Source organism: Lethenteron reissneri, chromosome 38 (genome assembly GCF_015708825.2).
Source record: "Lethenteron reissneri isolate LAM-NWPU_2019-01 chromosome 38, ASM1570882v1, whole genome shotgun sequence".
Classification (NCBI taxonomy): Eukaryota; Metazoa; Chordata; class Hyperoartia; order Petromyzontiformes; family Petromyzontidae; genus Lethenteron; species Lethenteron reissneri.
Genome location: NC_083816.1, coordinates 9,585,956 through 9,611,603, shown reverse-complemented (window position 1 = coordinate 9,611,603; position 25,648 = coordinate 9,585,956). Strand labels below are relative to the sequence as shown.

Genomic DNA, 25,648 nt, shown 5'->3' with positions numbered 1-25,648 from the left:
GTGATTTTTATTTTATTTTTATTTTACTTTTAATAATTTTCTTTTTTTACCTACGTGACTTTACCGAAAAAACCTAAGAATATGAATCCTTGCAGTCACGAAAGCTTCAAATCTAGAAGAATGTATTTAGTTAGTTGTGCTTTCCCGGCACCTCCGATTAGCAACGCTTCAAACTTGGCATAACCCTCGTGTGGACAGCCTTGAGATTCGGTGAGGCTTTCCATGGTAAGCAAGCATAATAAGAATAATTCCCGTTAGCGTGCGCACAGTTGGCTACATATGATGCGAAATAAATTCAACATACGTCATAATACTGGTACCAGATCTCGGTAAAAAATCCAAATCCGGGTGCCAATTGCCAAGATCTGGCGAGACCGCCGCATGCACTCTGGGCGATTCGGATATCGGCTGGTGCGTTGTTTGATTGTTTTCCGAATGCAATGTTTTTCAGACACAAATCAGAACGACGCACCTCCACCTACGGGCGCAGAACCCGTTAAGAAGAATAAATATTGGCTCAAGATGGCCGAGAAAATCGGAAAACCCACGAAAGAAATCAGTGGCCCCCAAGACTTCCAGTAGGTTGAGATCACCTGCAGAATTACCCATGAGCGGATTTGCTGAAGAGAGAATGTTAATACAGGGTGCTTACCCTTCCCAGCAATAACTAACACGGGTGTTCAGATAACCTATTACCACAAGCATGTGTGGTTAATGCATACTTGATGTCTTGCAAATAGGTGTCTATTTGGTGTTTGAACATATTTAGACCTCCTGTATTAATGCCAGAAAGGGTAAAGCCTATTGTTTTTTCATCAAATACCGGTTAAATTTCGATTTAAAGCTTTCGTGACTGCAGGGATTCATCTTCTTGGTTCTTTCGATAAAGTCACGTAGAAGGGAAATAGTAAAAAAGTAAAAATATTTTATTATTAAATAAATAAAATATGCTATTATTTTATTATTTCCCTTCTACGTGACTTTACGGAAAGAACCAAGAAGACCTGTTGTTGAGAATATCAACTTTGATAGCCCTGAGCACCGACTTATACAGGTTGCTTCAAAATAGTTGTAACACTTCTGAGAATTTGCAACAACACCACAGGAAATGTGCCTCCTCCGGGCTCTGGAGACCACCTGGAGAAGATTCCAGGCATGTGTTGACAATGATGGCGAACAAGTGGGAGATACTCTTAGGTTTTTTCGGTAAAGTCACGTAGGTAAAAAATAAATGATAAAAATAATAGAAATAATAATAGAAATAAAATGATAAATCACGACGTTTCGGAGGCAACACAAGTCTCCGTCATCAGATGGGACCGTCACAGCTAGATTTACAATAAATATTTTACAATAAATCTAGCTGTGACGGTCCCACCTGATGACGGAGACTTGTGTTGCATCCGAAACGTCGTGATTTATTATTTAATTTCTCTATTATTATTTCTATTATTTTTATTATTTATTTTTTACCTACGTGACTTTACCGTAAAAAACCTAAGAGTATGAATCCTTGCAGTCACGAAAGCTTCAAATCTAGAACAAGTGGGAGACTCTTTGACTTTTTAAAGTTATTAACATACCGTACATTTGTTATCATGTTACCGTGTATTATCCGTTCTTTTCCCATTAAAAACGATAGTCCCATAAAAGTCTTAAAAAATGTTTAAAGCACCCTGTATATAGCTGGATGTGCAGCCAATGCAAGCTTAACGTCATGAGCCACAAGAGAAACGCAAATATCCAGCAGAACAGCTGAAATCGTTAAATAATTCTGAGTTGTGTGTGTTTGTGTGGGGAGCGGTGGTGTAGCGGTTAGCACTTTGCGCTACGAACCCGGCGACACGAGTTCGATTCCCGCTCATGGCCAATACCAGTGATAATAATCTGAACCGGTCCTGGGCCACCCTAGGTCGACTCAGCCTCAAATGATTACCTTGAGTGATGTGTAAACATCGCCACTAGGGAGACAAAGGCGGTCGGGCGTAGTGCTGGCCATCCACCCTCTCGTGTACCGTGCCGGCCCTTCATATGTGCTTGCTATACGGGGGATCTTTGTCTTTTGTGTTTAGTATGGATAGAATAAAATACATTATTTTCATATAACACACAATTCACTTAAAAAGACTACAGTTTGCAGAAACTGGGAAAGGCGACAACAACAGCACACGCGTTGATAAAGTGCACATAGCCAAGTGTGGTGGAGAATACCTGTACCGTAGTCCAGCGATTTGGGTTGACGGATCATGCAAAGGTGGAACCTGCATGAGACGCCTACCTGCAAGGTAAAGGAGGTCCCTGTAAGGGGCAGTACAACAAGTAATTTTCCTATTCGGCTGCGTAAGCTCTTGGCCTCTGAGTGAATTTTGATTTCTGGAATCCCAGTTTCTTTCCACATGGAAACATTCTAATGGATGAAATTATCTAAACGTCCCGCAGAAGGACCCTCCGGAATACGGGCTCGATTCGCATGCGCTTATGTCAACTCAAATAAAATTAACCCGTAAAAACAAAGTTTTTCACTATAAATCCTTTATATGCGTGGCGGCTAGAGTCCTCTCGTCCTCTGGCTTGAGATGGCTGCCACCTATGGGTCAGATGATTGCCTGCCACCATTAAGCAATTGGTAATTAAATATAATTTATTTTTTCCTAAAAAGTGTAAAATTTTGGAACAAAAATTTTCACGAAAATAAATTGTCACGCACAACGAGTCTGTGTGCAAAATGTCAGCTCGATTGGATCACTGGAAGTGGGTTAAAAAACGACCGAAAGATTTGCACGGTCGTTAGCGCGCAAGCAAGCAAGCAAGTGAACTTAATATAAATGATTAAAAAAATGCATTGGCTCACTAGAGCTAGATTAACCTACTTCTCATCGCAAAGTGGGATACAGTGACACAGTAAGGGACTGTTGCCGAGTGAGACGAATGTGAAACATTAAGAATTAATAAGCGTCAACATTTAACTTGTGTTCTTTGTACATTTCAGGCACAACCATCACATAGCGTGGGATCCGTTAAAGGGCTTTGATGTAAGTCACATTCACAAACAATGTCACAACTTTGTCAATGCAGATGATCTCTCACTCTCCGATGTGTTTTAAGATGTCCCGTATTTCGCTCCACACGCTCAGAGCTTTTTTAAGAACCGACGTTTCACTCCACTTGCTGAAGAAGCTCCCAGCACATGCAATTAAACGTCGGACATTGTGCAGAAAAACACGCGGTACGACCCGAACACACATTTACCGGACATCAGATGTACTGGATATTTGTGAGAAAGAGCTTCATAGCTCATCGGATTTCTCCAGGATAAATAAAGACTCTTGCTTTCCCAGGAAAGTCTCACTGAGTCTCACGACTCTTTTTCCAGAGGATCGTGCCAGGCTTGTTACATTAAGGGTGCAATGCATAAGAGGTTTTTTTTGGGTTAGATCGCGATCTAACCTAAAAAAAACTCTATTATGGATGAAATTGGTCGCGAGAGCCTACGTGTTAAAGGGTGCAATGGTTGCTATGTCTAATACCAATATCATTTTTCATATGGAGACAATTATGACCACATAAGAAAGCTATACAGATCAACTTACTCGGTAGATGATCTGTGTTTGCTCAAGGATGCAGTCAGTCTAAGTGACTTTGGTGGTATCATCTGTCTTAAATAATGACTGGTCGCTTGTTTTAGAAGCTCGGGTGTTAAACCATCCATGGTTTTCACACTGCAGGTGCATTAACGATAAATGCGCTCCCAAGATCTCGTGACATTATTCGGAATGAGTTAGGCCACGTGTGCCGGTGTCACAGTTGAAATTATCCAACTTTTAAAATGAATGGCCATGTTGCTTAATTGGCTAAAACCACGTAATGACATTGCCCCCCCGTATGCCAGTCTATATCTGTCTGTGCAACAGGGGTAGCCTTTGTGGTAGTCTTGCGCTGTTAAAAGTGTGTGAACAGCAATTTAACCTAGTTATTATTCGTAGTATAACAATGCTATAAAGGCTGTCACAACATGTCACACGTTCGCACATCACAACAAGCAGAAGACACTTCTAGACAAGCGTGGCAGATTAAAGCTGAAGATTGCGGATTAAAATACATGTCTATGCTCTTTGCTGCATTCTTCAGATCAAGAACATTCCAGACGAGATGAAAGCTGTCTTTATGAAAGCTGGAATCAACGAGCAGCAGTTAACCGACAAGAAATCGTCGAAAGCGATTCGTGAAGTTCTTAATATTTATGGCCTTGTTGACACTGATCAGAAGAAAACAGGTATGGAAATCTATCTTAATTTTGAAGCTTTCGTGACTGCAAGAATTATTCTTTGGTTCTTTCGGTAAAGTCACGTATAAAGATAAAATAATAAATTAAATAATAGCATACGACGTTTCGATTGCTACACAAGCAATCATCATCAGGTATAATGAAATAGCGACACAAAATCTAACCAGAAAACCACAGACAGACATATAAGCAGACAGATATCACCAAGATACACAGAGAGAGAGAGAGCAACCCAGGTACAGAGAGGGGTGATCGTCTCTGTGGGGTGGCCTTAAATAGACAGAGGGGGGCGGAGGCAGAGAGAGGGAGGGGTTAGAGAAAAAATGTACATGTCAATGAGTACGAAGAGACGCGTAGTAAAGTACGCAGGCTTAGAGGGAGAAATAACACACTAAATTAAACAACCTAGCAAAGTATGGAAATGCCATAACCAAGATTGAGATGTGTGTGGAAAGGGGACTTGGAGGCTCAGAGGTCAGAGCGCTGAGCTGTACCTGGAAAACCAGAGGTGGAATTTGTATCCTCAACCTGGAGCCACAAACTACCCATGTTTTTGTTTGTTCAGCAAAGCAGAATCATCATTTCCATACTCACGTGAGCAATAGGTTTTGCTGAGGTCTGTTGACAGTCCTGAGAAAATAGTGGAAGTGTGTTTTTTTTATTTCTATGCCAAGGACGAATCTTATCATGCGACATCCTAACCAGACGGTGCTCATTTTTAAATCCATTATATTAAGTTCACTTGCTTGCTTGCTTAGGACCGTGCAAATCTTTCGGTCGTTTTTTAACCCACTTCCCGTGATCGAATCGAGCTGACATTTTCCACACAGACTCGTTGTGTGTGACAATTTTCGTGAAAAAAAAATCCTAAATTTTACACTTTTTAGGACAAAAATATTATATTTAATTACCAATTGCTTAATGCTGCCATGCAATCATCTGACCCATAGGTGGCAGCCATCTCAAGCCAGAGGACGAGAGGACTCTAGCCGCCACGCATATAAAGGATTTATAGTGAAAAACGTTGTTTTTACGGATTATACTTGTTATCATCCGTGAAGAGGGAATAATGATGACGATCGTTATTATAATTATGATGATGATAATGATTATTGGTGATGGTGGATGATGACAATGGATGATTAACGATGGGTTATTGTGATGTTTGTAGTTGTTGTGGTGATGATTGCTATTCATAATACGTTCATGAATTTTCTCATTGCTGGAAAGACTGCAGTTATACAAACTTAGCAATAATTTGAAGTCAAAATAATAACATACTTATGATAATTGGTTTTTTACCCTTTTATATGGCAACAAAACTGACACCTTTTTTACGAGGAGTCATGTTTGCATAGACCACAATACCTGCAGTCATAATGCAAACAAAAAACATAACTCTGATAATGTATGCACTGTCCTTGAAGTGGATTGGTCCACACCCGAGACAGCTTTCCTGTTGCCAGATAAAAGGGTAAAAACCCAATTATCATATTTTTTACTGGCAAATGAGGTACCAATGGTGGAATAATATACTTACTGTGTGCATCATAAATATCATCATATCCGAAACAAAGATTATTGTTGCTCATTTTACAGAATGTGAACACACTTCACAGCGGTCATGTGACCCAAGAAATCCACAAACGCCAAGATATTTAATGGCCACGAATACTCAAAAATCTACAGCAGAAAGTCCCAACCGATTCCTGGGAGTCGACAAGTTCCCTTCGCCCAGATCCAAGTCCCCAGAACAAAACCAGGATATGGTCCAGAAGCTGAACAATCTTCAACAGATGTTGCATCAGTTGATGATGGAGGTGAGTCACCTTTGTGTGAATATCATCAACGATGCACGCCTCTTATTAGAGTTACGTTAAAATGTACGATTACCATGGTCATACTGCTGTTGATACTGGCCTTCTGAGTTGAGCAGGCAAGTATCATTAATGATCATTCGTGAAAATGAATGAATCTGATTAAAATTAAACATTAAATGGTGGCACGGTGGCGAGATGTTTACTACCTCACCTGGTATACTGGAGGTCGTGGGTTAGATTCTGACCCTTACGCATGTATATTTAAAGTTTGCATGTCATTCTCCCCGTGCTCGCTTGAATTTTTCTTCTGGTCCTGCGGTTTTTGCTTTCACATTTAGAAACAACATGCGTTGAGAGTATTGGCTGCGATAAATTCGTTGGACATGTCGCTTCTGAAAAATAGCTATATAGCTCAGTGGGCCTTACCTGATAAAATAAAAAACTAGTTTAGTTTAGTTGAACCCTAAAGATTTTGAAATGGGCCTCAGTCTGGCTCTGTGAGCCTCAGACATGAACAATAAGCTGTAAGCATTCTAAAGGTTCCGAGCTTTGTGAAACTCCACCCTGTTCGTCACCTGAGGACGGCTGCTTGTGTTGTGGCCAAAACGTCGTGAGAATTATTTTATTATGTTATATTTTTATTATTTTATTATTTCCTTTCTACGTGACTTTACCGAAAGAACCAAGAAAATGCCGAATTTAATTTGTTGTTAGCCTTGTTAAAAATAAATGTTATTTTTCTTTAACGTTGTTTTCCTTTTGAAAATATTACTGGGGGCCTCACAGTACGTGTAGCCCCAGGGGCCTGCAAAATCTTGATCCGGCCCTGCACCCAACCCTTTGGAGAGGGAAACTACGTTGCACTTTTTTTCTTCTTTGAACCGAGGCTACGTACATGCGTTTTTATTTTTCGAAAGGTTGTTCAGGTTTGCTGAATCTAATAATAACATATTTTCGTGATCTTTCAAATGAATTGAGTCGTTTTTGTAAGTGGGTGATGCTAAAAGTTGCTCCAGTGGGGAAATCCCACTACCAAGGTAGCATTATAGCAAATTCGTGGTGACCGCTGATGTATATGCACGTATTTATAGAATCTCTGGAACAATGTAAAAAGCAAAATGATAACACTGTTTAGTGGTGGTCTCCCTGTCACAGGTTGAGTCACAAACCGCACCTCTCCATAACAAAGGCTCAGCCTTTGTTATGCAGTCTATTCTTAGTCTTAAGCCTCACCTTACCATATTAATAAAAAGTATGCGGCCCTTGCCCCACCACCTTCTCCAACCATTATATAAACGGAGTGGTAGCTCTTGCAATCTCTCATTTACTTGATACAGCTGTCGTGGCTGTGACGGTATCACCTGAAGACGGAAGCTTGTGTTGCCTCCGAAACGTCGTGATTTTTTATTTTACTTTTTTAATGTTTTTAGCTACGTGACTTTACCGAAAAAACCTAAGAATATGAATCATTGCAGTCACGAAAGCTTCAAATCTAGAACACTGTAGTTGCTTTACGTCACACGTCATGCAAATCATCGTGATGTCACAGAAAGTTTGGGGTGCCGTAGACTTTCTTACAACAGACGCGACTTATCACCGCATTCTCCAGATCGGAAGATACATTTGTTTCCCCTGTTTCCGTATTTTAAAATCACAACTTGAGGGCGCAGTCTTACAATCCAGCAGGCGGGTTTTTGTGACAAGGTGTGGATAACCTTATCAACACCGGGCGCAAGTTTGTGATGTATGTTACCCTCCTGAGCATCTTATATTTGATAATCCGGAGAATACGGTAATATTTCGATTTAAAGCTTTCGTGACTGCAGGGATTCATCTTCTTGGTTCTTTCGGTAAAGTCATGTAGTAGGGAAATAATAAAATAATAAAAATAAAACATAATGTGGTAAAATTCTCCCGACGTTTCGGCCACAACACAAGCAGCCGTCCTCAGGTGAAAAAACAGAGCTGTCGGAAAGACAGTTCATTGGGACGCTGTCTTTCCGACAGCTTCGCTTTTGTTGTGGCCGAAACGTCGTGAGAATTTAATAGTTTTATTTATTATTTTATTATTTCCCTTCTACGTGACTTTACCCAAAGAACCACGAAGATGAATACGGTAATATGTTTGTCGCGCAGTCTCTACACTTTACCGCCGGTCATCAGAGCATATGGAACATGAAGGCGCAGATGGAGCTAATTAAGCGACAGGCTGCTATGTCTTTAATATCAAGCCACTGGAGCTATGCACCGTTAAATCTAGATTTAAAGGACTGTACTCTTTGGTCTACTTTCTGCCCGCATATACACTACACTATACACTACACTATACACTACACTATACACTACACTGTACACTACACTATACACTACACTATACACTACACTGTACACTACACTACACACTACACTACACACTACACTATACACTACACTATACACTACTATACACTACACTATACACTATACTATACACTACACTATACACGACACTATACACTACACTATACACTACACTATACACTACTATATACTACACTATACACGACACTATACACTACACTATACACTACTATATAACCTCGTTCCAGGGCAGATCTCTCGCCTACTTCAGCAGTTTTTTTTCTTGCTGCGGTTGTCCCACCTGATGACGATTGCTTGTGTTGCGATCGAAACGTCGTGATCTATTCTCTTTTTCTACCTACGTGACTTTACCGAAAGAACCAAAGAGTATGGATTCCTGCAGTCACGAAAGCTTCAAATCAAGATTCTTTAGGACTGCTTTTTGTGTTTAGTTTGTTGTTCTTCCCCCGCACCTCGATTGGCACGGTTGGCCATGCGTACATACAACAAAGTAAAATGCATGTGGCATGTAGTGTCCATTAGGAGTGGGGAGCGGTGGTGTAGCGGTTAGCGCGCTGCGCTACGAACTCGGCGACTCGCGTTCGATTCCCGCTCACGGCCAATACCAGTGACGATTATCTGAACCGGTCCCGGGCCTCCCCTAGGTCGACTCAGCCTCAAATGAGTATCTGGTGCGGTGTGTAAGCATCACCACTAGGGAGACAAAGGCGGTCGGGCGTGGTGCTGGCCACCCACACCCTCGTGTACCGTTCCGGCCTTCATAGGTGCTCGCTAACAGCACTTGTCCCTACAGTCTGTTAAGGCTATACGGGGGATCTTTGTTTTTTGTCATTAGGAGTGCCTAGCAATGAAATGTAGGACTCTGTTCACTCTACCCCCAACAGGTGTCTGGTGAAGATGTCTGAAAACTCACGATTTGGATTATTGCGGCATTGGTGAAATGTGAAATGTGCATTACGTGAAGACGGAGAAAACGGTGTTCTTTGAGTATTTCAGAATAACATTGTGGTGCATTTACAAAACCACCCTTCGACCTAACTTACACCTCCGCAGACATCACGAGAATATAAACTTCAACCAGTCCGCCTACCTATCAAAAGGAACTAAGCAGAACCAAATGCGAATGGTGCACCAGACAATGTAATGCCCGTTCAAATAATCGTCTGATAATAACCGCATATAACTGCTTATTTTAGTTTTCAGCGATGTCAGCTATGCCACTTGTGTGTGTGAAGTATTACATGCTGTATGTATGAACTGTATTACGCCACATCTGTAAAATTGGATAAAAGCCATAGAGGTCTAAGTATTCGTACGTTTTCAGCGCTCCGCGCAGCCTTGAACTCTGGGTGGCCACCCTGATTGCCCACCCAAAAAGCCAGGTCAAACGACTGTTTTGGAAATCACGAATATTACATTGTACCTGAACTTATTTATTCGTGTGCTAAACTGAAAAAAAAGTGGGCAAGGCTAATTGCCAAAAGAGAAAGGAGTGATTTGACAAAGGCATCACATGCTCACACTAGGCCTCATGCCAATGAGACTGATTGGAGCATTGGATTTTAAGCAAAACTGTGGAGGCATTATTTGCAGTGTGATTATTTAGTCACCCTTGCTGGTATTAATGTGTCGGCGGGAAGGGGGAGAGCGGGTCTCTCCTCCACATGTGTGTAAGGTAAACGTACAAGTGCAACTTTAGTAAGTATAACTACAATAATCCGTGGTCACGTGATGATGAACGTCGTGGTTAATTGGATAAACTTGATCATTAATGCTACCTATCTGTGTAAAATGTGTGAATAATACAAAACCATTCTACCACAAAGCATCGTGGGAAAATCCAGGAATGATTGTGGATAATAGGAAGAATATGATCATGGATAATAGGTTTCACTGACCCTACAGCTCCTGCAGATAACAGGGTAATGTGTGCACGGATGAGAGTTCTACCGTACCAGCACCCTTATGTGATGGTATACAAGACTGTGACTTGATTTGATGTGGGTAGCATTATATGATTTAAGCGTCATGTATAAACAAAGCATCTTAACAGCAATTTCGTTTTCCAAATTTGCTATGGAGAAGCTCCTATGATATAACCACCCTTAGCATGTAAATACCCACAATTACCAGTGCCCTGTGAAAATGGCTGGAATAAGTCACAGTGGGTGTAAGTGGGTTATAAAATAAAAAAAGACATACTTTGTGCCGCCAAATGCCCACACTTTCACATTGAGTAATCTCAAAGCATTTGCATATACATTAGATAAGGCGCTGAGGCACGTAACCATCAGCACCCGTTGATTGTTGATGAAATGAGATGCAATTCTGGAGCCGCGTGTTGGCAAGGGTCACGAGCAAATACGGATTCGGAAAGTAGGTGAATTAAATAGTATTGTGAAAATCGTAAAGCATAATTTCGATTTAAAGCTTTCGTGACTGCAGGGATTCATCTTTTTGGTTCTTTCGGTAAAGTCACGTAGAAGGGAAATAAAAAATAATAAAAATACGCTGCCAAGCTTGGTGGTGTTCATTCAGACGCTGTCTTTCCGACAGCCCTGTTCTTCATCTGAGGACGGCTGCTTGCGTTGTGGCAGAAACGTCGTGAGAATTGTATTTTATTATGTTTTATTTTTATTATGTTATTATTTCCGTTCTACGTGACTTTACCGAAAGAACCAAGGAGACGTAAAGCATAATATTAATGGGTTTTCTCCAAGCGTGGGGGCTCCACCCCCACACAAAACCGCACGTCACATATCCACCTCGCTGGGGGATGGACTGCGGTTTAGGCGGATGCGTGAAAAGGTCGAATTGGTGAACATCTAAAAAAAAAAATGTTACACCACCATACGCAAATAGGTTTTCTGGACAATAAAGTGCACACTGCTTTCACCATGGGAAAATGCTTTGCAGTAATGTAAAAGTGAATGCACACGAGACTTAGAATGAATGACTGTATTTGAAAAGATTGGATGTTGTGAATATCTATTGAAATTGACGGTTAACACCGTGCACCAATACAGCACTGAGTGTGGGTAGTGAATTGGTCAGGGCGGACCTGTAACTGTCAGATATGCACACGTACCGTACTTTTAATCCATGAACAAGCATTCCAAAGGAGAGCCCTTTTGAAAAGGTCATTAAGCTCTGTCATGCAATCCTGGAAAAAAACACCTGAATGAGCACGTGATTACTGTATGTGTATTAGAAAACAATTGCTCACATTTTTAAAAGGTCCTCTGTTTAAATTAGCAAAGAGCGTTTGCAGAACATTTCCAAACTTCCCACTAGATTGTGGGCAGTGCTCTTTTTTGAAATAACTGCCAGAAGGCAGAACCTTCAATGAAATTTAACTTGCAATCCCTTTTGTTTAATGAAGGCCCTTACACCACAGCGTGTGGGGGTTATTTGGCCAAACTACCAGGCTGGTCAGTGCGGGTTGGTGAAGGCAGACGGCAAAGTAGTCGGAGCGTAACAGGACACCGCCACCACGGATTTTGTTCCACTGCCCTCTGCTGTCCAGCACGTAGCCCCACAAGCCCGATGACAATCTCTATTGTCCATATCATGGGACCTCTTTTTTTTTGCCAGTATCAAAGTATGAAAAAAAATAAGCATAGGTTTTACCCCTTCTGGCAATGAAACAGGTGTTAAGATGTTTACACACCAAATATAAACCTTTTGCAAGGATTCATGGTTGCATTAACCACACGTACTTGTGAACATGCAAAGAAAAAAACATGCTCTGATAATAATATTTGGCATTGTCTTTGAAACTGAGTGATCTACACCAAAGACAGCAGCCTTCTTTAGGGCCTAACCTCACCACCAGTCAGACCAGAGAACGCCTTTTGGAGAACGCCTTTTGGTCTGACACTGGTAGTGAGACGAGGCGCTAAAAAGTATAACCCGTAAAAACAAAGTTTTTCACTATAAATCCTTTATATGCGTGGCGGCTAGAGTCCTCTCGTCCTCTGGCTTGAGATGGCTGCCACCTATGGGTCAGATGATTGCATGGCACCATTAAGCAATTGGTAATTAAATATTATATTTTTGTCCTAAAAAGTGTAAAATTTTGGAAAAAAAATTTCACGAACATTAATTGTCACGCACAACGAGTCTGTGTGGAAAATGTCAGCTCGATTGGATCACGGGAAGTGGGTTAAAAAACGACCGAAAGATTTGCACGGTCCTAAGCAAGCAAGCAAGCGCGCAAGTGAACTTAATATAAAGGATTTAAAAAGGCTGTCTCTGGTCTAGACCAATCAGTTTCAAAGACAATGCCATATATATTCTTGGTTCTTTCGGCAAAGTCACGTAGAAGGGAAATAATAAAATAATACAAATAAAACAATTAAATTCTCACGACGTTTCGATTGCAACACAAGCAATCGTCATCAGGTGTGAAAAAAATGCCATATATTGTGAGAGCATGTTTTAGTGCCAGAAAGGGTGAAACCTATTCTTATTTTTACCATTATCCATGTTGGTCACGTGTCGATGCACTGTCCCAGATTAACTCTAGTTAGCCTCTGAGAGCTCACAACATCGACCCGATGACCCAATCACCTATAAATGCGACTTGATCGAAGATGAGCATTTATTGCGAAGTGGGGATTTACCTGTCCAATTTTTTTTTATTACATAAAGACATGAACTGCTGATCATTTCATTACTGCAGTGTATTGTGGTGTCAAAACTTTGCCACAGCTTATTGTCAAGATAAATAAATACAGATTTATGTACTCTTGATTTTGCGATCTTTTATGAGTGTACATCGTGCAAGGGATTTATATGTCCTGTATTGTACTTGTAATGTTACAATAAATATCCACTTTTGTTTGCTATTTATCAAGTGGCCAATGACGACGATGCGTTTAGGCTTGCCACGACTGCAACGTTTTCAGTACATTCATGTTTAAACATAAAATGTGTTTAAACATATAAATATTGAAAGTTACGAAAAGCACCTTGACACCTTAGTTTTACATAAATTAGATGACGCCATTGCCTGTTTATGTTTAAACACTGTAACTCGCTGTCCAACGCTATATTCGTAGTATATTGTACATGTGTACAGACCGTTTGTCAATCCACTGCTGGATGAAGGCCTCACCGTGCCATTCAAATCACGGGGATTATTTGGCCAATCTTTACCCCACTGCAGGTCGCTGTGTCTTGGTGTAGGTAGGGAGCATAGACGTAGAAGAATACTACCTTATAGTACAGTATAACCTCAGACAAATTCCATTTTTTTCTGAAATATCAACTCGCACATGTGCAAACGTTTTATTTTCTCCCGAGATTTCCATTACAACAGATATGCGTCTTCATCTTTCGTCCAGATGAAAGGACACGATTTTTTTATGGGGTGAAAGCCTCTCTTAATGGACTCCCCATTTGGCCAAAATAGTGGTCTTGTTATTGGTTCTGCACTGTATTCGCCTCTACATTCCACGTCGGATGAGTCGAGTCTTCTGCTTATAGACAACGTACATGACGGAAGAAACTAAACCGGCCGAAAATGGTGGAGATTTGTCCATTTCGACCACAATTCGGATTGAAAATACCGTATCAATTAAGCATCCAAATGACCTCATGATTTTACATCATTTTGGCGAGAAATAGAATTTCTGCAAACACGTGAATTCGAAGCTGATGAAAAAAATTAAAATTAAAAATCCGGTGGCCTCCTTTTCCCTCTTGACACGAGAGAAAAAAAAATAACCATGTTAAAAAAAAATCTATCCTTTATTTCTAAACATAACATCACATCTCCTCTGCATAGGGGGGAGAGGGGGCCCACAATTGAAAACAAAAATTCCACCACCAAAGCGCCCAAAAAAAAATCAAATGACATCATCTCTACCGTATCCCCCGCCCCCCACGTGACGTCACTCTCCGCCCCCACCCTCCCCCCCAGCAGGGGCTCTCGACCAATGAGCGACGAGGCTCGGCGCATCCGCGCTAGGGAATCTAAAGGGCGGCGCAGGGCGGAAGCGCGCTATGGATTTCGCGGTGGTGGTGATGGGGGGCTAGAGCATGGCACCGGGGCCGCATCTAAAGCCACCACCACCACCATCATCTTTACATCATTAAAACTAGACACAAACAGACCTTCTCGTCGTCGTCCTCCCTGCGATGGCGGGAATCAACCTCAACGACGAGTACGACGTGGTGAGGGTCAAAGTGAAGGTGGGTTGACTGTGAGACCGGGGCCGGTGAAGGCGCCTCACGAATTCGCCCCGCGGGGTTCGGGTAGGGGAGGCCGGGGAGGGAAGGAGGCCCTCTGCCCCTCTGGCCCTCGGTGTTTGAGGGGAGGCTAGGGAGAGGGAAGGAGGCTCCCTGCCTCTGTGCCTGTGATTGTAACCCACCTCTCTCCCTACTGGAGCCGGCCTACTGCCTCAAGGCGACAAGGGCCCGGGCAGGCCCCGAACTTCTACGTTGGGCAGAGAGTGAATTTGTGGGCCAAATGTTGTTGTCGGGCGTTACGTTTTACGAGTTAACAACGAGAGCGATTGCAAAGTGGTTGGTTGTGGCGAGTAATGTTTGCCCCTTTTATTTTTGTCGTCGTTGCCCTGTTCGTGAAAGACGTGTAACTTTTAGTTTTTCAGCTAAGGGAAGCAGATTTATTTTTTTAATTTCTTAAATGGACCACTCCTGTTAGGGTTGACGTCAGCCCCGGCGGAAGAGACCCGGGGGGGGGGGTAGCCAGACGATAGCATCGTCCCTTTCATTTGTTTGTTATGCGATTCCCGCTGAGTACATTTTCTGTGCATCTGCTCGTGAATGGTTTTTGGGTACCACTTTGTTGGGCAGTTGTTTCGTGAATTGCTTATGCAAAGATATGCCTCGCTCCCCCTCCCTCCACTGACATGGTAATGTGGAATTTCACGACAATGGCCTAACGAGTTGGACACGGATGAGCATCAGACCAGGATTTTCAGTGGGAAACCACTTGGGGTTGTTTTTTTAATGAGATTAATCTTATTTTTCCAATCGGAAGATCGCGAGTCGCAGACATCACGTTGACTGTGGGCTATAGTAGTAGGTTTTTACCCTTTCAACTGGTACAAAAACTGACACCTTTATACAAGGCATCATGTTTGCAATAACCACAACACAAGCAGTCAAAATGCAAACAAAAAGAAACAACTCTGATAATGATATGCACTGTCCTTGAAGTTGATTGGTCCACACCCGAGACAGCTTTTCTTAGAGCCTAGTCTCCATTGGTGTTGGACCAGATGACGCCAAAAGGCGTACAACTCAAAGACAGCGCACTATCAGAGTATTGAGGGGCTTTTGAGGTAAGGCACTTTTAGGCAAGACATTGGGGAAAGGCACTTTGAGGTAAGGCACTTTTAGGCAAGACGTTAATCTCAAAGGGATGATGGCTTGATGAATGATGGGACCAACTGAATGGCAGCCGACGGAGACGATGCACCTGGGAGTGAGATGGATTGTGGCATCACAGGACGGGGAGCCATTATCTAGCATTAGATAATCATTGGCTGATTATAAGTGCTTATTTCATGAAAATATACCTTTTTATTAGTTCGGTTGTAGCCATGGTTTTTGAAGCTTGCAATGATGATGAGGAGGAGAGGGGGGGGGAGCAGCGGTTCACAGAGATGTACCCATAATGTGTTAGATACCCATATGCAGGACTGGCAGGCAACTTGTAGTGTAGGTGTATGACCTGTCATTGCAACCTTTCATAGTTGTCTCAAATGTATATGTTACTATAAGTAAGTGTTCTTCCATTGGACAGTATATGTGTGCCTTTGTTCGAATAACCCATAATGCTCCCGATTTCTTCAGATCTCGGAAGCTCATCAGGAGTTGAGCCAGGATTGTGCTCGATGGATGACCACCACATGTGGAACAGGTGTTATAGGCTGCTGCAGGAGGCTACGTTGCTGTGCAGAGGAGGACAACAGCAAAATCCATTGTTGTACATTACTATGCTCTCACGTCAATGCTCTTGTGTCCACAAACGTGCATTAACCAGTGTAGTGAAGTATGGTCAAATAATCCCCCAAGACTCGCACGGAATGGGGAGACCCCTCATGCAGTAGTGGTTTGACAAAACCGCTGCACATATAAATTGTGTATACCTGAACGCAATGTCAGTGAGCCAAATGTACCCTTCCAAGTTTACTCAATTGTATACCAAGTTGTAGCCAACAAATTTGTAATGCAAAACGCATGAAAATCTACCACCGGATTGTAGGGGTAACCCTACATTTGTGATTTCTAGGAATCCTGGACTGGTGGATTTGGCGAAATTTCAACACACACGTTGCTGACTTTGTAATCCCCAATTCCTCTCTCCTAGAAATTTGACGGGCTGATGCAACCCGAGTTCAGGACCTTCTCTGTGGACCCTCAGATCACATCCTTGGACGTCCTGCATCACATTTTAGTCCGAGCCTTCGAACTATGCGGGTAAGAGTCGCTCTTACTGTTACATTTTGGCATTTTTTTGTCGGGCTGTAACCCCAAAAATGGTTCAAAGTTGAGCACATTGTTGCGCCTTTCTCTTTGTGGCTGCATACAGAAAGAAGAACTTTGTGCTGAGTTACCTGTGCCAGGAGCCGAGCGGTGAGGAGATGTATTTGTCTCTGCTCTCCGACTGGGATTTAAAGTCTGCATTTGGCAGCGCGTCCAAGCCCTTCCTGCAGCTCCGCATCGACGTGAAGCCTTTTGAAGAGAGTATGTGCCCGCCAAGCCCACGTCGCATGTGGTTGATGTGATTATTTAATTCACCTGATCATCTATGGAACAATTCCAGCAACAACAAAAATAAGTTGGCATTAGTGCAGCAAAATGTGCCAGCTGTGTAATTCTCGTTGGCAAGGGTTTCTTTTTTGTTAATGGAAGTGTGGTTCTGCCCAAGCCTTAGGGGTGGTGTGAGAGGACATGCCTTGAAAGATAAACTATTGCTTTGTCACTCCGTTTAATAATATACTGCCATCAGATCAAAACCTTGCCAATATTTTCTAGTTTGATAGACTGGCTTTTGTTCTGTGAATTAACGCTAATCTAGTGCTTTGAAAGCAATGGATGTTTGATCGTGCTACTTTGTTAAACATCTAAATCTGCTTGGATTCAACGTAGCCAGCAGATAGCAGTGGAAAAATAGGCTTGTGAACGAGTCTCTTGTTTACATAGGCTTCCTTCAGTTAGTCCATTTTCTGTGCTCAAAAATGATTGGCTAACATCTTTACGCAAGGCCCATCTGTATTGTGAGGCTTTCCTGGATGAATACGACACTCTCCTTACATCAATTGAGCCAAATGCAATATCACAACGAAACAACGAAATATACAAGGTCTTGGATTTAAACGAAAAGGTCAATGCTGTTTGGGTAAGTTGATTAATTTGATAATTGAGTCCGTCACAATGACGATCTGCAAATAAAGTATATCCCTGCCTATCTGTCACATGTTCCGGCTGCATACGAGTATTTGCAACACAGGGCATGACTCGCACGTTCTCTACTATAGAGTATGCCGGCATTTCTACTTTACACCGGTAATTTATGTTTACCAGATAACAAAATTAGTGTGCCTTAGTCCAAAGCTTAATTGATTTGATTAATTGACAAATATTGGCCTTTATGAAACTTCTGCATATCTATCATAAGCATGATGTATAGCTTAAATATATGATACCATAAGTCAGTTAACACTGTTAATTTTATCTTTGTTTGATGTTGTTCAACACAATTTTCTTGTTCACAATAGTTTATCCCAGGTTTTACCCCGTGTATTCACAAAAGTGGCCAGTTAGTACGATTAGAATTCAATACAGAGAATGTAAACAAATTGCATGTAGAAAAGATAATGACAGAGCAGACTTAACATTTCAACTCAAACTGCAGCATGCTGAAAAACATAAATAAAACATGGACACCATTGGAACCTCATTTGCCAGCAACAAAATATGATAATTGTTTTTTTACCCTTTTATCTGGCAACAAAACTGACACCTTTTTTACAAGGAGTCATTGTTTGCATTGACCACAATACCTGCAGTCGGAATGCAAACAAAAAACAACTTTGATAATGTATGCACTGTCCTTGAAATTGATTGGTCCACACCCGAGACAGCTTTTTTTAGAGCCTAGTCTCACATGGTGTAAATGCTTACCCCGAGCTCTCATACTCTGATGGTTCATTGTCCTTGAGTTGTGCGCCTTTTGGCGTCATCTGGCCCAACACCATGTGAGACTAGGCTCTAAAGAAAGCTGTCTCGGGTGTGAACAAATCAATTTCAAGGACAGTGCATACATTATCAGAGTTATGTTTTTGTTTGCATTCCGACTGTAGGTATTGTGGTGAATGCAAACATGACTCCTTGTAAAAAAGGTGTCAGTTTTGTTGCCAGATAAAAGGCTAAAAAAACAATTATCAAAACACGGATACTTAAGAAAAATGCCAATGACCATTCCATCCTTTTTGGCTTTCAGGTCCCGTGCTGGAAGACTGGGACATCATCAGCCCCAAGGAGCTGCCGGGCAGCGAAGTGACCCTCTGGGAGCGAAAGAGCCTCAACGTCGGGCCCATCCCCCTGCTGACACAGTCCCTCATCTCACAGGTGGTGGCGGTGATGCACCTTCAATCGGCTTGCTCGTGCAATGTAGTCAAGGTGTGCCTTCCAAAGCCAAGCCGCGCATGGCTGTGTCTATAGACGCAGGCATTGCACGTGCGTGCAATTTACGGCAATCTCCGCCTCTCGGCGGCATCCCTTGAGAAAGCAGCTCGTGGTCAGAGTGATTTGTTAATCGGTTCCACGAGGGAGCCATAGATCACCGCAAGATTGCTGCTCCATGTCCTCGCACAGAGGGGTTCGAATCGGTTAGGGATAGGTGTTGTGGTGGTGCCGAGCGCCTTTGTCGTTTGGGAGCGAGGGCAGCCAAAGGCCATCTGCACAATACAATGGGTTCCCGTATTAAGAAGGGTTTGGTTAAACTCGACCCCACTACCTAAGAGTTCCCACTGCGATGGCCAGATTGTGAGGCCCGTGTTGCAGAGTAATGTTTATGCGATGGAAATATTGAATGCTGCTGAAAAGGGTTTCCTGATTAAGATATCAAAGTGAAAGTTAAATATTGTACCTTTTATATAATCGAGCTTAGTAAATCAAACCTTGCTTGGTCAACCCTTCAATAACTGCCACTATAATAAAAAAAATTAAACGTGTGAACGTATTCTAAACGCATCATAAGGTTGCAGTTAATTTTCTTAAGTCATACATTTAAAGGCAGAAAAATACTCCCACTTTATTTGAAAATAAAGTTTTCCTTGTACAATGTTTATGTAACGATAAAGCAGAACTTGCACAGTACATTTATCTTCCCCGTATATTGTTTTCTATGCAACCAACTGTATTGCTGTATGTGGGTTGACCTAATTGTTAGGTCATTGTGAATTATAAACAACTAGCCTTTTGCCCGTCCAAGGACGTGTGTATTGCAGTAAATCTGAAACTTGCAAGCGAAAAGCAGAACGCGACGTGAGATCCGTTGCATCAATGCGTGTGGAATTTGTAAGGGCGAGGTGACACAGACCTATTTAATTCTAAGGTTATAATCCCTTGTTCATCACGACGTCCTTTTTACTTCGATGTCTCAATAGCGTGATGGAGATCGCGTGACGTGAGGGTTCTGCCTTTGTAGTGAGGGTTGTGAGTTGACACCGAGGAGGGGGGAGGAGGCGCCTCGGCCCCCCATGTGGAGTGATGTCACCTGCTAATTATTATGAATGAGGGGGCTGTTCAATGTGGAGTGACGTCACTTGCACGTGATTATTGGTGAGGGATGGGGGAGTACTCCATATTGAGTGACGTCACCCGCTCATGATTATTAATGAGTAGGGGTGGGGGGTGTGTGTCCATTTGGAGGACGTCACCTGCTCATGAATATTAATAAGGGGAGCTGGTCGATGTGGAGTGACGTCACGAGCGTTAAGGACATTCCTGGGTGATTATAGTAGGTATAATAATAGATTAGACGCACAACTAGTCGAGGTTCAGCTCGGTTTGCAGGTAGGTTATACCACAATATGTTACCATTGATTATTTTGATGACCTTGAAAGTGAAGGACGAAAAACAATGTAACTTAGACTTTTATCATTGTTTTTTTCATCACATCTGCCCCTGCCTGGCTAGATTTGGTAGTGTGACATTACTCATTTGGACAGAATTTTCACCAGGCAAAATAAAATAGGGACTGCATTGTGGGCACTAGAGGGCAATAGAAGGCAGTGCAGCTAAAAGCAATTGTCCTTCTGTGCAATGCTGCCATTTCTTCACGAACCCGCACCGACCAGCCTGTGAAGTGTGATCAAATAATCTCCACGACCCATGCAGCACAGGAGAGGGATCCTCATCCAGCAGTGTAATGACAAACAGCTGTATGTGTACATAACAGCATTTATTTACAACGTGGTATCAATAAACTCTAAAGTACAAAACTAAACTATTTGTATTTTACCAGGTAAGGCCCACTGAGCTATATAGCTTTTTTTCAGAAGCGGCCTATCCACAAATGATAGCTCAACGAAGTGGCTTATCACGTGGAAATGTATAGCAGCCAAGTACTCTAAACGCGTGACGTTGATTCTAAGTATGGAGGGAAAACCCGGAGAAACGGCCACGCGACCACAGGGAGAACATGCAACACTCCAAATACACAACAGGGCATCAGGGTCGGGATCGAACCCACGGCCTCCTGTATACCAGGCGAGGTAGTTAACATCTCCTAGCCATCGTGGCACCCAACAACAATATTACCAAATGCACGATTCTAAATGTGTAGGTAAAAATCGGAGGACCCGGAGAAAATTCCACGCAAACACGCAGTGAGAGACATGCAAACATCCAAATATACATGGCGTCAGGGTCGAACCCACAGTCCTCTTGCATACCAGGCGAGGCAGTTAACATTTCGCCACCGCGACAAGACATTAACTGCGGTCCCTGCCGTGTGTGCCCTGTGCAGGTGGGGCGCACGCTCTCCAAGGTGCAGCAGGTGCTGAGCTGGTCGTACACGGAGGACGTGGCGCGACCCCTAAAGCCGCCGCTGGGCGACGCGGAGTTCCACTCGTTCCTGAGCCGCGACGGGCAGCTGGCGCGGCCCGAGGAGCTGCGTCTGCGCGTCTACCATGGCTGGCCTGGATCCATCCCTGCGCAAGGTGCTGCACACACTAACCCCCCGCCCCGCCCACCCCCCCTCCAAAACCCCCCTCCAACCAGTTCTCACCTTGTGTTCGATGTGTTCTTGAATTGTCACGCCGATTCTGTTGTTACAACGAATCGCTAGGGGTGGGGGGTGTTGAATCCTTAACGTCCCTACTTTATTGAGCAAAATCGTCAATCCTTGTTAATGCCTTTTCATAGGCAATCGCAGAATTCAAAACAAAACATTTTCGCAGTCAGTTCGTTGACACCGATCGCCGCAATGCGCAGGTCGTGTGGAGGCACCTCCTCAACGTGTACCCGGAGGGGCTGACGGCGCAGGAGAGGCTGGACTACATGAAGAAGAAGTCCAAGGAGTACGAAGCGCTCAAGAGCCAGTGGAGCATGCAGGCCAACAAGGAGGAGCTGGAGTTCACCGTCGGCATGGTCCTCAAGGACGTGCTCAGGACTGACCGGACGCTGCCGTACTACGCCGGCTCCGACGACAACCTGCACGTGCGCGCGCTGCACGACCTGCTAATTACGTACGCCGTCAACCACCCGCGCGTCTCCTACTGCCAGGGCATGAGCGACATCGCGTCGCCCATCCTCTTCATCATGGACAATGAGGCGCACGCGTACGTGTGCTTCTGCGGCATCATGAAGCGCCTGCGGGGAAACTTCCTGCCCGACGGCGAGGTCATGTCCACCAAGTTCCGGCACCTGGCGCTGCTGCTGCGCTTCTACGACCCCGAGTTCCACAACTACCTGGTGTCGTGCGGCGCGAGCGACCTCCTCTTCTGCTACCGCTGGCTGCTGCTCGACCTGAAACGCGAGTTCGCCTTCGAGGACGCGCTGCGCATGCTGGAGATCATGTGGAGCTCTCTTCCGCCCGATCCTCCTCAGGTGGAGCTCGAGCTGAAGGGCGCCCCCCTCGATGGCACGGAGTGCAGCCAGCAGGCGCCGCACCGCCGCATGGTGCGGCCGCAGATGACCTCCGCCGCTTGCAGGACTGCCGGCGCTGCCCCCGGCACGTTCCCCGCTCAGCCCCGCGCCGCCCTTGCCAAGTCCCAGCCGGAGAACTACCGGACGCCCACGCTGACGCCCACAGGAGCCGGTGCCACCGTCGCCTCCGTCGGCGCGGTGCCGAACGGAAACGTGTTCCAGATGGCGCCTTGCCCGGTGGTTAACCTGAACGTGACCGCCCGTGACGAGCGGTGCCTCGGCCTCGTAGCCGGCAGGCGGCCCTCGCTGAGGAAGTCGTCCGGGAGCGCCGCGTCGGAGATATCGGAGGAAGACGAGGACGAGGAGAAGCCGCTGATGAGCCCCAAGGTGTTGGAGCCCGACCCCGACACGAGCGCGCTGGAGCAGATGAGGCGTTCGGCGAGCAGCCTGTCGCTGTCGTTCAAAGCGTCGCTCCTCTCGGTGGCTGGACACAAGCTCGGCAACGCGCCGCCCGCCCTGATCAACGCCAAGGCGATAGAGCCGGGCTCGCCTGTGGTGCAACCCGCGCAGTCGCTGCCTCCGCCGCCGGAGTTTGGCAAGGGCAACCCGTTTGTGCTCTTCATGTGCCTGGCCATCTTGCTCGAGCACAGGGACCACATAATGCGCAACGCACTCGACTACAACGACCTGGCCATGCACTTCGACCGGCTTGTGCGCAAGCACAACGTCGGCAAGATCCTGCACCGCGCCAAGGAGCTGTTCGCCGACTACCTCCGTGGAGAGACGTGGTGCTCGGAGGAGGGTGCGGAGGCACAGGTGGCCGATGTTGAGCAAGCGTGTCGGTAGCGTGCCTGGACGGGCCCGTCCGCGGCAGGACGGTTTACAGTCGTGCCTGGCTCTTCTGTGGCCATCTGCGTTGGAAAATGTTGATTCCGATACATTGCCCCGATTACAAACTTGGGAAAAAAAAGGATATTTAAATGTATTCAACTCCTGTTCACTTTGAATGATCGATGGTTGAGTATGCGACTCCTAAATTGTTTTGACTTGGTTGACGATGGTACCGGTGAAAGGGATGAGTGTGAAATGAATTCAAATTCATCACCCCTTTTCTGCATGCAGGAACTCACCTCTGCAGAGGACTTGCCCACTTTCTTCACCGTCTCCTGCAGAGATTCTTGTGACCTGTTAATCGGTACCTAGGGCTTTTTGCTTGTATTATTGTTGTGTGAAAATTGGATGGTAAAATGACAACCCCTGCCCCAAGGTCAGGTTTGAGTGAAGAACGATGTTCTTGTCAGTTTGCATGCTTTCTGTGTATGATTTTGGTAACATTTGGAGAGAAAAAACTAAAATTTTAGGAACGAGATGTATCACTTCCAGGGATTATTTTTCCACGGCCAGAAAAAAACCTCACATTTTCCAGAGACTATACGTGGAAGGAGGTCCGTTTATTCTTGCTTGTGTACAGTTTAATGCTGCCGAGCTGCGCACACCACATTTCTCAAGGCGGTCCGATACGGTCTCTGCTGGACGTTTGCTTTTAATGAATCGACTTTATCTCACTCATTAGTTCACCTAAAGACCATTGTTGCACACCGAGGGCACTGCGACAAGCATCGGCTGGCACATTGGTATAACCCAAGTGGGTAATCTCTGCAATATTCAATCCATCCAACACAAACAATAACCATTAATATGATACGTCGACTGGGAATCGTTATTGGATGTTTGGCTGTGATAGTGTGCTGTAATTAACACAAATTACCAAGATAAACACATTTTCCATGGGAAATATTGTAAATAAATGATCTGCCTTTTCAACAAAGTATTTATTTGCCAAGCAGATATGGTACTTGTTTTTTTGGCAGGGTGGGCTAGACAGATGTAAATCTGTTTTCAGGCCAATTTAATTTTGTTCCAAATATTTTATACCAAAAAAATCCTGAGGCCAGACCGGGACATTTTGTCTTGGATTTCATTCGCAGGAATGTGCAGGCACCTGGAAATCATCTTGCACAAACACATATACACACGCCTTGTTGCCCTTGATGGCTTCATGTCCTCTTCGCTCAACAGCCGTACACTGCCATAGTCTGAGGGACGCCAGCCAAGTTCCTGTACAAGTTCACGGCGTGGGAAGCGCAGATGGAGGATCGTTTCAGCGTGTTCTCGTAACGCCACGCTGTGTCCTCGTAACGCCACGCTGTGTCGTGCTGGGTGTAAAGCGGCGAGCTCGTGGTCCGGTGCGATGATGTTTTATTGACGCTACAGTGCAATTTTAACTTTTTCCCGTTCTGTTTACGGACCATCCTTAATTTGGATGCTGCTTGCGTTTGTCTAAACTGACATGGAGAAGGCAAAGCTTAGGTCTTTCACTGAAAAGGCAACACATTTTGGACATTCTGCGACAGTGTTAATGTCGATGTATTGAGAATTCTTAAGCTGAATTGTTTATTTCTTTGCAAATATTTATTTTGCATTTTTGTTTACATTGAAGGGGTCGTATAAATGTAAAACACTACATTTAAACGTTAAAAGCATGCCTTTACATTCGCCTAATTCAACTGTCTTCCATCTTAGGGTCTGATGCCAACTTCTTTTAACCATTTTAGAACCAGTTATGCATTGTGTGTGTGCACGTCAGATGACTGTGCATTGCATTGAGACCTCTGTCCATAAGGAGTCTTGCCATCGAGACAAAGACTTTAAGGATGGATCTTTGATTAGCAATTGGGTCAATTGCCTTCTCGTTTGATAATTTTATTTGTTTGTTAAAAAATAGCATATACCTTAAGTGAATCTCATGTTTACATTACTTTGTATTGAGCACAAAAAAGTAGCCTACGTTTGCAACGGAACAAAAAAATTAACAGGCTGTGATCCGAGAGGGGGGGGTTGGTCTTTACTCCCTGGGATGGCGAATACTATTCTTGTCGAAAGGTTAGCATATATATACTATATACACACACACACACCGTGTTTTAGCGACACGCTTCATTTTGATGTAGATGTTTTCAAAAGCATTCCCCCCCCCCCCCTCCAAAA

General features: G+C 44.0%; 2 protein-coding genes across 5 annotated transcripts in view; both read left to right on the top strand.

Annotated features, from left to right (window-relative positions):
* LOC133351775 (actin nucleation-promoting factor WAS-like) overlaps positions 1–14,583 on the top strand; it is a 22,085-nt gene extending 7,502 nt beyond the window's left edge. For 2 of the 4 annotated variants that reach the window (XM_061567281.1, XM_061567279.1), the window contains 5 exons: positions 452–578; positions 2,990–3,032; positions 4,129–4,273; positions 5,885–6,105; positions 14,396–14,583. In XM_061567281.1, coding sequence (XP_061423265.1) covers positions 452–578; positions 2,990–3,032; positions 4,129–4,273; positions 5,885–6,105; positions 14,396–14,440 — 581 coding nt within the window. In that variant the 3' untranslated portion in view covers positions 14,441–14,583. Of the gene's footprint in view, positions 1–451; positions 579–2,989; positions 3,033–4,128; positions 4,274–5,884; positions 6,106–9,350; positions 13,151–14,395 lie in introns of those variants that run through there. The other 2 variants (XM_061567280.1, XM_061567282.1) reach the window with 2 other exon arrangements.
* TBC1D25 (TBC1 domain family member 25) lies at positions 14,473–25,648 on the top strand. Its single transcript, XM_061567277.1, is given in 7 exon segments — positions 14,473–14,664; positions 16,811–16,920; positions 17,033–17,187; positions 18,947–19,074; positions 21,480–21,647; positions 21,649–21,672; positions 21,947–25,648. Coding segments are annotated over 7 exon segments (2,139 nt in total). The 5' UTR covers positions 14,473–14,610; the 3' UTR covers positions 23,447–25,648.